Source organism: Anser cygnoides, chromosome 8 (genome assembly GCF_040182565.1).
Source record: "Anser cygnoides isolate HZ-2024a breed goose chromosome 8, Taihu_goose_T2T_genome, whole genome shotgun sequence".
NCBI classification, from domain to species: Eukaryota; Metazoa; Chordata; class Aves; order Anseriformes; family Anatidae; genus Anser; species Anser cygnoides.
Genome location: NC_089880.1, coordinates 13,416,961 through 13,428,886, shown reverse-complemented (window position 1 = coordinate 13,428,886; position 11,926 = coordinate 13,416,961). Strand labels below are relative to the sequence as shown.

Here is an 11,926-nt window from a genome sequence, read left to right as displayed (position 1 = left end):
GGGTGCATCAGCAAACAGTGCTGTCTGAGACAGGAGATGAATGCCATCCTCTGTAAGTCTGTGTTCCTGGTTATAACCACCACACGACAGTGCTTTTGTTAGGGCACTTCTTACCTACCAAAGCTCGGTGGTGGGGAAAAATGTTACCATGCTGGTCAAGTAGGAGGCTTCTTCACCTTTATTCAGCTCTACCTGCTGCCGCCTGTTGGCTTTTTGGCTCCTAAAATGGGGTGGGCTGCTCAGGAGGCGTGAGATACTGCCATTAGTGACACTGCCTGTGTCCTGTGGCAGATCCCATCCTCTTGCTCAGCTGACTGCCCCACCTGGTGCCTGATTTAATGCTGATGGGAAGGAAGAAGAGAGGCCTCATTTCTGTGTGAGCTGCAACATCTTCCCTGTGGTCAGATGGCAGGTTGTAAGCTGATGGGCTGAAGGTCTAAACCCTGTGTCCGATCCCGACCTGAGGCTTGGCTGAGCTTGTGTGTCGCTGCACAGCATGCACAAAGAGGCTGCGTTTCCTGCTGGAGGCCTTTCTTCAGCTCCACAGCAGCGGTGAGTAACGTCAGCAAACCAAGGAGCATGACCATGAAAGGGACACTGGCCTGAATTATAAGCTACTGCAAAGATGCCTTTATGTTCCCATCTGGAAGATGTTTCTTGAGACAAAGCAGCTTCAGTGTGATCAAATCAAAAAGCAGTGTTTAGCATTTGTAATGCTCCCTTGGCTGTGAATCCAGTGATGAGCTGCATTGTCCTCGGACGTGTGGATGAGTCCCTTCTCCGAGGGACAATGCATGGCATTCACCACAGCCCTCTGCGGAGGAGTGGATCCAGAGCGAGGGACACTTGGTCTATGTGGAGGTGGTGTTGATGACAACAGAGCACAACCCAGGCTACCTGAAGTGTCTGTCTTCCTTAAGATGAGAGAAATTAAGGACGGGGAGAGTGAACACATCTGTCCTTTCATAGGTCTCCAAGTGCTCCAAAGTCTGAACGGACCAAGCCTTCCTTCAAGGAGGAGAAAGAGCTGATCTCCCATTAGAAAGATGGTGATACCAAGGCACTATTTGGGTCCCTCTTGTGATGGCAGCAAAGAGGGATGGTGTAGGAGAGGGAAGGGACTGGGCATTTCCCAGCTTGCATTTATCCTCCTTCAACTGCTGGCATCATTCCCCACTTGCTGGAGGCCCCTGGACGTGGCACCTGGGCTGGGCTGGGGTTGTGCGATCGTTTTTTGGTTGCTGGTCCTTCTCTGCGGCTCTTTGGTTTGCAACCGGTGACCTCTGTGAGTGACAACACCGTGGCATACAGAGACAGCAGAGGAAACGGGCCCTAACGAAACTGCCAGACTGCAAGAATATTTTTTTTCCTCCCAGCATACGAGCTGTGGGCTCTCTGTGGCTCGCCTATGTATGCAGACCTTTGCCAGCCCTCCTGGTGACCCCTGCGATAACCAAAGCTCAGGACAGGATGCCGGGGGGAGAGGTGCCCCCCTGCCTGCTGGGGGAGCTGGAGCCCGTGTGGTGGTGTGGAGCTGGTGGGGTGGCCCTGGCCACCGCTGGGGTGGACGTGGCTGCACCAAGGTCCCTGCAGGGAAGGGTTCTGCCACGAGCCCTGTGGCAAAAGCATCTGACGGGGTATTGCTGGGGTATTGACTTCTCTAAGTCTTTTAACGAAAATATCAAAAATCTGTCGGTCTCTTTCCTTTTGTGTTAAGGGCCAGAGTACTGGGGTAGGGAGACTGGAAATTTGGTATTTCTCTGGGACAGATGCAAAGCAATGAGGTCTTTCCTCTCCCACAGCCCTTGCTTGTGCTGTGGTTCCCTCCAGGACTCGTGAGGGTCAGGTTGCTATCTCAGAGGAGCAGTATTTTTTCCCCCTTTTCATATTATAAAATACAAACAAATGACAGAAAAGGTCAGGTGGTGGGAGAGGGGGTCGGCTGGCTCAGAGCTGTAGGGACCGTCGCTTCCTCCCAGAGATGTTACGGTGGTTGTAAGGTCGCATCTTCATTTCCACGAAGGGGATGGAGAACTCGTGGCCTTTCCAATGGTACCAGTTAATTCCCTGGCAGGAGGAAGAGAGAGGTTCAGGGTAAAGAAAGACCCGTACGTGAAACTAGAGTGGAAGAGGAAGGAAACAAGCTTGACTGCCTAGAGAAGCCAGAAGGAAGAACTTGCTGCAGTGGGAACAAGCCCTTCAGCTGCTGTGGCTTTGCTTGTTTTTTTCTCCCACAGCTCGAAGGCTCCTGGTTGGGTTCGATGTATGCATTTTTTAGTGTAACTTAACAGCCTGCCATGGTAAATGACCAAGGCAGCCAAAGTGAGGCATGAAGCCCCAGTGGCTCAAAGGGGGCTCCCCTTGTTCCAGCTACCGTGGAGTCACCCCAGCCATGCTCCTCACCCCACGCACTGGCCACAGGGCCCCAGCCCCAGCCTGCTCCTGGGCTGGGTCCCACCACGAGGAATGATGCTGAGGGTTCGCAGCCCAGCTCGGCCCTTACCTGGCTGTGCCGGGCCTCTCCGTACTTGCCATTGAGGTTGGTCCGATGGCAGTTCTTGTACCACCAGGCCCCCTTGTAGGACATGGCACAGTTGGTCACAGCCACGTCATTGTCCCTGTCCTTGGTGGAGAAGGGGCGGCCCTGGTGGTAGGTGAGGGAGTCCCCTGTGGAAAGAGATGCTGTTAAGGCTGATGGACAAACATGCTTGCTCTTGGCTTGCACACCTCAATGCCCAAGCCATCTGGTCTTTCGCAAGGAAATTGGGGTGTTCTGGTATGTGTGGCAGCCTATCGGTCACCAGATCCAACAGCTGAAGGCTGGTGGGGTGGGAATGATGTTTACTGGAACTGCCCACAGTCTGAGGTCCTCTGCTGTTGAGTTAGGATCAGTGCAGACCATAGCAAATACTAGAGCCTATTTGGATTTGGTAGATAATTTGGTAGTAAACTGGGTCTGGATCTGAATTTCAGTGCTTTAGAAATGACCTAACCCCCTGATTTCTTGCTGCCTGCATCTGCTGTGTAACTTCAGGACTTTTTCATCCTCATTCCCTCCAGTTAGCCAAGGAGACCTTCTCCCAAAGGAGACCAAACATTTGTCTCTTGAACCAAGATGTTTGGCCTATTTTTCTTCTTCTGGATAAGGGGTGTTTTGGAAGGTGTGTGATGTCTTTCTGCCCAAACCACCTCCTTACTATGGGGAGAGCAGCTCCTTTTGGGGGAGAAAAGAGCACTGCATGAGTGCAGCTGCAGAGGTGGAAGCCCAGAGGGCTATTAAATCCAGGGCTATTTTTCTTCCCAAGCTGTGCACTGAATGCTTTAAGTGAGGTTGACCCACACAGGTGGGCTCATGGAGGCTTGCAGTCACTGGACACTTCTATCCCAGCCAGCGGGGCTGTAGCTGTACCCCTACTCCTCTTCTCAGGGAAGAGACCCCCACGTTCTCCTCCCTTCACCCACCATTTTCTGGTGGGCAAAGCTGCTGTGTCAACCGAGCAAACGGGCGTGACAGTGTCCTTGCAAAACTGGCTATGGTCTGGTCTGTGTGGGACAAACCCATGCAGAGGATTTCAGATTTTTCCATGGCTGTAGGAGGGTGAGAAACACACCCTGTGGCACAGCATCAATGGTGAGCTGAGGAGGCTGTCGAGTGAGGGGATACCTCTGACAATTGACCTGATAATCTGAACAGCAATGGCTCTGATATTTAATATCTGATCCCCGATGGAAAATTCCCTATGTCCTTAGTGTGATTTATCAGCCTGGTTTGTGTGATGAACTGCAGGAAGGCAGAAAGGACTATGGGTTTGCATCTTGCTGCTCCAGAAGAGCAAGCTCTGATGTTGGGATTCCCTTTACAGCTGCAGAGCCACCGGTGGCAGGATTTCCCTACTACAGAGGAGGGGCTGTACCAGAAGTGCCGTTGTAGTCTCCTATTCGGAGCTTGTAGAGGCTCCGGGAGTCGCCAATGGAGAACTTGTCGTAGTAGGCGTACGCCGTGTCCTGACCATCCCTCATGTCTATTCGCAGCTCGTAGCGCCCCTGGGACGTGATCTTGTGTATGTTGTCCAGGCCTGGAGAGACAAGCAGTGAGATGTTGCTGAGGTATGGCACCTGGGTCTGCTCTGAGAGCAAACAAAAAAGCTCCGGGCAAATAAACTGCTTCTGGGAGATGAGAGTAAGGAGAGGAGCCAGAGAGCGACTTCTGGCTGAGCCTTTCTCTCTTGAGGCACTGGTGGGGGCTGAGCTCTGTCCTCACTCAAGCTTCAGGTCCCCACGGCTATGAGAGGTGGGCTCAAGTCTCAGCTTCAGCTCTCTGCATGCTGCTGAAGCTGGGGGGAGTCCTGCTGCTGCTGGTGTTGCCTACCCACCTTGGTCTTTGGCTGAGGTATGAGCCAGAGTGTGGCTATGCTGCAGGGCCAGCTTGTGTTCAGATTTTGGGGGAGACCGCTCCATTTCAGAGCCATGCCGGGTCTCCCCTTCCCCCCTTTCCTACTTTGAGTAACTCAATGGCTAAGGCCGGGAGAGGTCCTTGAGATGTTGTCCTCCATCACAACCTCTCAACAAGGGAAAATGCTGGCCCATGAAGAGCCCCATCATGACGCCTCCTCAGCTCCCACGCGGAGCACCCTGGGCACCTTCACAGCATGCTTTTTGGTCCCGTACCCACGTGTGCCTTCCCAACACAGCACCAGGGAACAAACAAGGGAAGGAAAATGGTCTGGGGGGGAGTGCAGGGGAGCAATGAGAAGAGCTAGCCAGGGCCAGGGAGGAAATTGTGCCAACACAGTGAGCTGGCACCTCGGTGAAAGTCTTACCCAGCCAAAACTCGTCCTCCAGGTTGCCGAAGCCTACACGGTAATCTGCCCATTTCCGGAAGAAATCAGTCAGCCCGTTCTGCCGCCTCTGGAAAACCTGCAGCGGGAGAAAGCCAGGGGAAAGCCCGGTGAGAAGTGGGATGACCTAGCTGGGCTTTGGGGGACACACAGCCCGGGGAGTGCTCTGCCCTTTCACAGTGCCTTTCAGGAGGGAAAACTGCAATGCCCAGCTGGGGGCTGTTAATTGCAGCCATGCAGTTGATTCAAGTGCAGACGGGTAAGCTGAAGACAAGCTAGAAGATGTGGACATTAATGCTATAATGGACCTAGGAGGGAAGATTCAGCTTCAAACTCCCTGCTGTACCCAGGGCACAGTTCCTCTGGCTTTCGAGCACATGATTCTGTTTGGCCGGCTCCTATGTGATACCCAAGGGGATACTTTGAAGTAGAGTGAGATGGAGGGAAATTTCTTGGCTTAAAAAAAAACACTGTGCAAGAACTCAGCATTTGAGGAAGCACTTTTTTTTAGTCTTGTTTTGACTGTACATCTAACGGGGTTTTGTGTAATGCATGTGAGCGAGTGTTTGACACGAATAAAATCAAAATGCCAGAGCATTGTTTACCTAGGTTGCCAGTCCATCTAAGTCAAGACAAGCAGTGATTGTGCAATTCAACAGCAAAACAGGCATTTGCCTCTGAAATGCTCCTGTGCAGACCCAATCCGGGTGATGCCTGACACCATCATATTGCAGGCAGTGTGAATCATTCCCTATGAAAGCTCCTAGACATTAATTTCATTTCTAAAACAATAAATCAGCTCAGCTTCACTCACAGATTTTGTTCTCTAAAAGCACTGCAAATGTGTCAAATAAATCAAGGGGCATTTCTCCAAGTGTAACTATTATTACTGGAGCGTGGGCCATTCCCCATGGCGTGTGAAATGAAGCGAGCAATATTAAGCCTGCTCTCGTTCCTGCGCGGCATGGTGCTTGGCTTTGCTGGCAGGATGGGGCTTGGCTCCTTTGCGATGGGGACGGCGTGTAGGGGGGCTGCAGGGAGCGGTTCTGTCACTGTTCCCATCGAGCTGCGGTCTCTGGGGTGATGCTGGGGCTGCCGTGCTGCTGGAGGTGCTGCCCATTAGGAGAGCTGTGGGAGCAGCTGGGGTTTTGTCATGATGCAGGCAGTATGGGGCCACAGCACCTTCTTGTTCCTCTAGGAACAGCCTGTCTTCCCAGGAAAGACACTATTCAAGCAATCAACATCTGAGGGAGAAGGAAAACATCAAAATCTGCCCTTGGTGCACTCGCTACTCACAATCCAGCCGCCCCCGTCTGTGGTCATGTCGCAGTACACCTGCACCCGCTGGCTGAGGTCCCCGTTGATGGAGATGGTGTAGACACCACTCAGCGTGTCTCCGTTCATCAGGTGCTGGGCGCAGTCCTGAGGGTTGGCAAAGATGCGGCCACCTGTAAAACCCAAAAAAAAAAAAAAAATTCAGGCAGGGGAACAACCTTTCCATGTGCCTTGGGCCCCGCTTGTTACAATCCAGCAAGGGTCTAGCTTGGCTTCTGCCAAGTCCTGTGTTATTCTGTGAGGCGGTGGCCACTTTACATCCATCAACATCAGAGAATGTAATGGAATAAATCTGTGCATGTATTAATTAATCTCCTGCACATCCTGTATTGGAAAGGTGTGCAGTAACATCATAGTGAGTGATGAGGAATGTCACTTCTTGGCCCATCTTTCTGCACCGTGTCTGAAACCCTGGGGTTTAAGCTGTCACTGGCGTATTTGGACAGCTGTGAAAATACCAAAACCTGCTTTCCTCTTAGGATTGCCAACTCTAAAAAAAGTTTTTATTATTTTACTGACTCCAGGGGAATGTTCCTGATCGATGTCCTTGTAAATGACGTCGGACTTGCTCTGGGCTGATTGTCACTTTAAAATTGAGCAGGAATTCATTCACGTGAGATGCTGGAGATTGGCAGCATGAGCCCTGTGGCCATGCTCCAGGTGTCCTCTGTTGAAGACACATCTCATTTGGGGGACAGAGCTTGAGAGAGTCTCAACTGTGAGATCTCAGCAGCAATAGGTCGTCAGCTCTGTGTTCATTTTCTTTCTCATTTACTGTGAAAAGGGGAACTGCATCTTTTTTTTTCCATTGTCCAGATGACAGGGTACAGAGCAGGCAACGTGGATGTTGGCTTTCGAGAGTGTCTCGAGAGGAGACCTCGAGAGGGTGTGAGGGATGTGCTGCACGCATCCATCCCGACTGCATGACACCAGGACAAGGGTTCAGAACATCTGTTACTTCCCAAACCCCTGTGCCCTGAAGACCCAGAGGTGGTCGTTTTGTCCAAATATTGGAGATCCCCTATTTTTTTTCTGCCTCCGCAGTTTGTAGCACAAGGTCTGGTGAGACAGCGTTCGCATTTTATAGCATTCAGCAATGAAAACTGCTTCAAAGACATCCACTCTAGGCTCCCCTGAGCTCTGTGGAGATTACTTGTTTCTTAATTTATATTCATATCTTTAAGAGCCAAGCAGACCTTGAAAGACATTTCAAACCACTATAAATTATAAATATTGTATCTGTTTCTTCCTTTTGTCCCATCTGTATACAACTCCCCAAGAACCTTATGCAAACATGAAACAAAGCAGCAGAGCTATTAATATGTCAGAGGGAATGGAGGAAACCTGGGATGTGTACTGCAAGCATAAGGAAGCAAAACATTTTAAATGAAGCCTTTTTTTTTTTTTCCCTTTCGTTTTCTTTTTCTCCTCAAGCCGAACTCCTCCTTTTCTATGGGGTAGATAGGGAGAAATTGGTTTCCTGCTAACGCCTACCTTAAGGCAAATTAAAGCTCTCTTCAGATGCTGCATTAGCTGGCAATAATGTCTCTAATGCCATCAAGGTCCCAAATTTTTATTTAATGGAAGCAGTACTCTCATTGCCTGATGTGAGTGGGTTTCTGCTGATTTCTCTTTGCAAAGAAGCCATCCCTGAGAGGTTCTGTCCCTGACTCCAGAGCAGCCTCGAAGATTACAGATTTTTCCGTCGCCTGCCTGAATTGCACTGCTTTATACACCCACATAAGAGATGAGAAAAACAGGAGAGCCTCATCCGTAGAAAAGAGTATTTTCTTTTTTTTGTTGTTGTTGACGTAAATAGTTTCCATTATCTCTTGAAAGCAGGTGAGAGGACCTTTGCATGTAACGAGGATGGGGAAGTGTATTCACAGCAGATTCAAAGAAAACTCTCTTAATCGAACTGGCAGCACAGATGGGGGGAGTTTTGGTGCAGGGGCACAGGCATCATCCTCAGGGTGCTCAGTGCTTTTGAAGCTCAGCAGAAATGCAATTGTATTCACAGATTCACAGATTCACAGATTCACAGATTTTTCTAGGTTGGAAGAGACCTCAAGATCATCGAGTCCAACCTCCGACCTAACACTAAGTACTCCACTAAACCATGTCCCTAAGCTCTACATCTAAACGTCTTTTAAAGACCTCCAGGGATGGTGACTCCACCACCTCCCTGGGCAGCCCGTTCCAATGCTTAATAACCCTTTCGGTAAAGAAGTACTTCCTAACATCCAACCTAAAACTCCCCTGTCGCAACTTTAGCCCATTCCCCCTCGTCCTGTCACCAGGCACGTGGGAGAATAGACCAACCCCCACCTCTCTACAGCCTCCTTTCAGGTAACTGTAGAGAGCGATGAGGTCGCCCCTGAGCCTCCTCTTCTCCAGGCTGAACAAGCCCAGCTCCCTCAGCCGCTCCTCGTAAGACTTGTTCTCCAGACCCCTCACAAGCTTGGTCGCCCTTCTCTGGACTCGCTCGAGCACGTCCATGTCCTTCCTGTAGCGAGGGGCCCAAAACTGAACACAGTACTCGAGGTGCGGCCTCACCAGAGCCGAGTACAGGGGCACAATCACTTCCCTCGACCTGCTGGCCACACTGCTTCTTATACAGGCCAGGATGCCGTTGGCCTTCTTGGCCACCTGGGCACACTGCTGGCTCATATTCAGCCGACTATCAACCAATACTCCCAGGTCCTTCTCGGCCAGGCAGCTTTCCAGCCACTCATCTCCCAGCCTGTAGCTCTGCTTGGGGTTGTTGCGCCCCAGGTGCAGGACCCGGCACTTGGCCTTGTTGAACTTCATGCAGTTGACCTCAGCCCATCGCTCCAGCCTATGCAGATCCTCCTGCAGAGCCTTCCTGCCCTCGAGCAGATCGACACACGCACTTAGCTTGGTGTCATCTGCAAACTTACTGAGGGTGCACTGGACGCCCTCATCCAGATCATCAATAAAGATATTAAAGAGGACCGGCCCCAGTACCGAGCCCTGGGGGACTCCACTAGTGACCGGCCTCCAACCAGATTTGACTCCATTCACCACAACTCTCTGGGCCCGGCCATCCAGCCAGTTTCTAACCCAGCGAAGCGTACGCCAGTCCAAGCCCCGAGCAGCCAGTTTCTTGAGGAGAATGTTGTGGGGAACGGTGTCAAAAGCCTTACTGAGGTCAAGGTAGACCACGTCCACAGCCTTTCCCTCATCCACCAAGCGCGTCACTTGGTCATAGGAGATCAGGTTCGTCAAGCAGGACCTGCCTTTCATAAACCCATGCTATTCAGCCCAAACCCAAACCTATTCAGCCCTGAACAAAGTGCACTCTGGCCATTAAGTGCACGGTTCTAATATGAACGGTTGCAGAAGGTGGGGGCAATAGTGAAATTTCCATCCAAGCTTTGTTCTTGCACATGTGAGCACTGTGGTGGCTGTGGGTACCCGCCACTTGATTTAGAAAGGAAACCATTCCCCTTGCCTTAGCAGATCGTGACTTCTCTCTCATTAGATGGGGAAGGAATAACGCAACCAGACAAAATCGGTGGGATCACAGTCCTGAAGGCATACAGCCTCTGCTTTGCTCTGCCTCCACTAGAGGTGGTAGAGATGCACCTCCTTGATATTCACACCAGGTCAGACCATGTCTACAGTGTGGGGAGATGAACCGGGTCTCTCCCAGCTCACTGTAAGACCGTGGTGGCACATGTTGTCAACTTTCATGTTTTTTCCTCTAGTTATCCATCTGAGGAGAGGCAAGGGCAGGGCAAAGGGCCTGGTAGAAATGGGAGAGTGTGGCAAAAGCATGCTGCCTAGCCTGAAGTTCAAATCCCCTTGCTCCAGGGTGGGCACAGGTCCTTCAGCCATTAACTTCTTACTGCCAGGCAGCACCATGGGTCATGGAAATGAATACACCTGTGGATCTGGTGAAATGCTGCCTGAGGAGGGACAGCCCATAAGGGCGGTGAGTGGTGCGAGCCTCACCTGTGGTGAAGGTAGTGGAGATGAAGCTGCTCCGCATGGCGTTTTGGGCAGCTTGCAGGCGCACGGTGTACTCTGTGGTCTCAGAAAGCCCCTCCAGGCGGATCCACGTGTCCTCGGCATCCACAATCAGCTCCTGTACATGGGTCCCAAAAGGAGGTAGACACCAAGAGCAACAGATGAGAAAAACGATGGGGAGCCTAAAGCGCAAGCGGGGAGGGAAGGGAAGCTGCAGCCCTTGGTGCCTGGCCAAGGATGCTGCACGGCTGCTTATGACCCCTGGACTAAGTCAGCAGGAGGTCAGTGGATCACCTTTGGGATGGTGCAGGTGAGACAAAGCTAGCTGGTTCAGATGCAGGAGGTTTAAATGCTTGCATTATGTGTGCTCTATTTACCATCACTGCTGGGACCTGCACGTCCTCAGTACTGGGCATGACTGATTGCCCAAGCACTATAAGGAGCAGAGCTGGCCAAGCTTGGTTATCAGCCAGTTTTGGCTCCACCAGACGTTGTCAGGTTAATTTTTCTGGTCATCAGCCAACGCCACACAGCATTGTATTGAACCCCTTCTGCAAAGCTGTTGCCCTTTGGCTGCTGCAAGCCAGTCGTGCTGGCAAAGGAAATAAGACAATGTGCAGTGACACACTTCTGCTAGTGTTTGTAGCAGTTCCTCCAGGCAGACAGGTATGGACACACTCATTAAGTAATCAAATATATTGTATTGCGGGATTAATTAGCTGTCTGTACCTATCTTAATCTTTGCAAGAAGGGCAAACCCCTTTGTTAACATCTCTGTTTGCTGGATATTTTTTTTCCTGCCTCATCTTGCTTGTCTTTCACAATCTGTGAATTTTGTCTGTTACTTCAGACTTCCCCGCTATACCCTCTTTGTCCAGACTTGCATGTGTGTGCAGAGACTTTGCCCTGGGCAATCATTTTCGGCTTTTTCTGATTGTTTATCTAAAGTGAGTTTTGCTCCTGGAGAGCATAGTATGCCCTTCTGCTCTCCCTGGCGTGGAGAGCGTCATTCTTCTGCTTTGTTGGGTTTCCCCTGCTTGCTTCTCTGTGACCTCGGTGTCCCCCGCCTTACAGAGCCCCTTTCTGTAGGAGGACTCACCTTGCGGCTTCCGTCGGTCGATCTGTAGGTCATGACGTAGTTCTCGATCTCTCCCACGGGAGGCAACCAGGAGAGGAGGGCACTCCGCCGAGTGACTTCGCTTGCAGTCAGGTTGCTCGGAGGATCCAAAACTGCGAGGGTGGATGGGCACCCAGGGAAGTGCAGGTCCTCACACACACAACCCCCACCAGCCTGCTCAAACCTGCTCCCTGTCCCAGTGGGTTGAGATTCAACCCCCCCAACCCCCTGCTACTGCCCAAAGTCCATCCTTGCCCTCAGTTTCCAGCCCTGATCACCCATCCCCTGCCTTGAGCACAGCTCTGCAAACCCTCTAAAAGCCCTCTGCATGCTCTCTGATGGGTAGCGGCTCTGAAATGCATGTGATACCGGGTCTATCAAGCTCCTTGGAAACTAAAAAGTCTGGAGACTATGGCCTTGGGAAAGAAGAAGACTGGGGGGCCCTTGGGTCTTCTCAGGAAACTACATCCAGGGGAAATCAAAGAAAGGGGTGGATGGATGTTGAAAGAGTGAAACTGAAGGTTAATGTTTCCAGCGGTGAAATTCCCGTTCTTGTGTTGTGTCCACACCAGCCCTTGGGTGTCCTTTTGGCACATGGCTACATTTACACCCAGGTATTTGTAATGAGAGCTTAGGCTCAGCC

General features: G+C 51.2%; 1 protein-coding gene across 3 annotated transcripts in view; it reads right to left on the bottom strand.

Moving 5' to 3' along the window:
* Nucleotides 1-1,431: 1,431 nt before the first annotated feature.
* TNR (tenascin R) overlaps nt 1,432-11,926 on the bottom strand; it is a 57,140-nt gene continuing 46,645 nt past the window's right edge. For all 3 annotated transcript variants that reach the window (XM_067001773.1, XM_067001776.1, XM_067001774.1), the window contains 7 exons: nt 11,266-11,396; nt 10,152-10,284; nt 6,135-6,286; nt 4,821-4,917; nt 3,915-4,076; nt 2,504-2,667; nt 1,432-2,067 (listed from right to left, as the gene is read on the bottom strand). In XM_067001773.1, the coding sequence (XP_066857874.1) occupies nt 1,948-2,067; nt 2,504-2,667; nt 3,915-4,076; nt 4,821-4,917; nt 6,135-6,286; nt 10,152-10,284; nt 11,266-11,396 (959 nt within the window). In that variant the 3' untranslated portion in view covers nt 1,432-1,947. The remainder of the gene's footprint in view (nt 2,068-2,503; nt 2,668-3,914; nt 4,077-4,820; nt 4,918-6,134; nt 6,287-10,151; nt 10,285-11,265; nt 11,397-11,926) is intronic.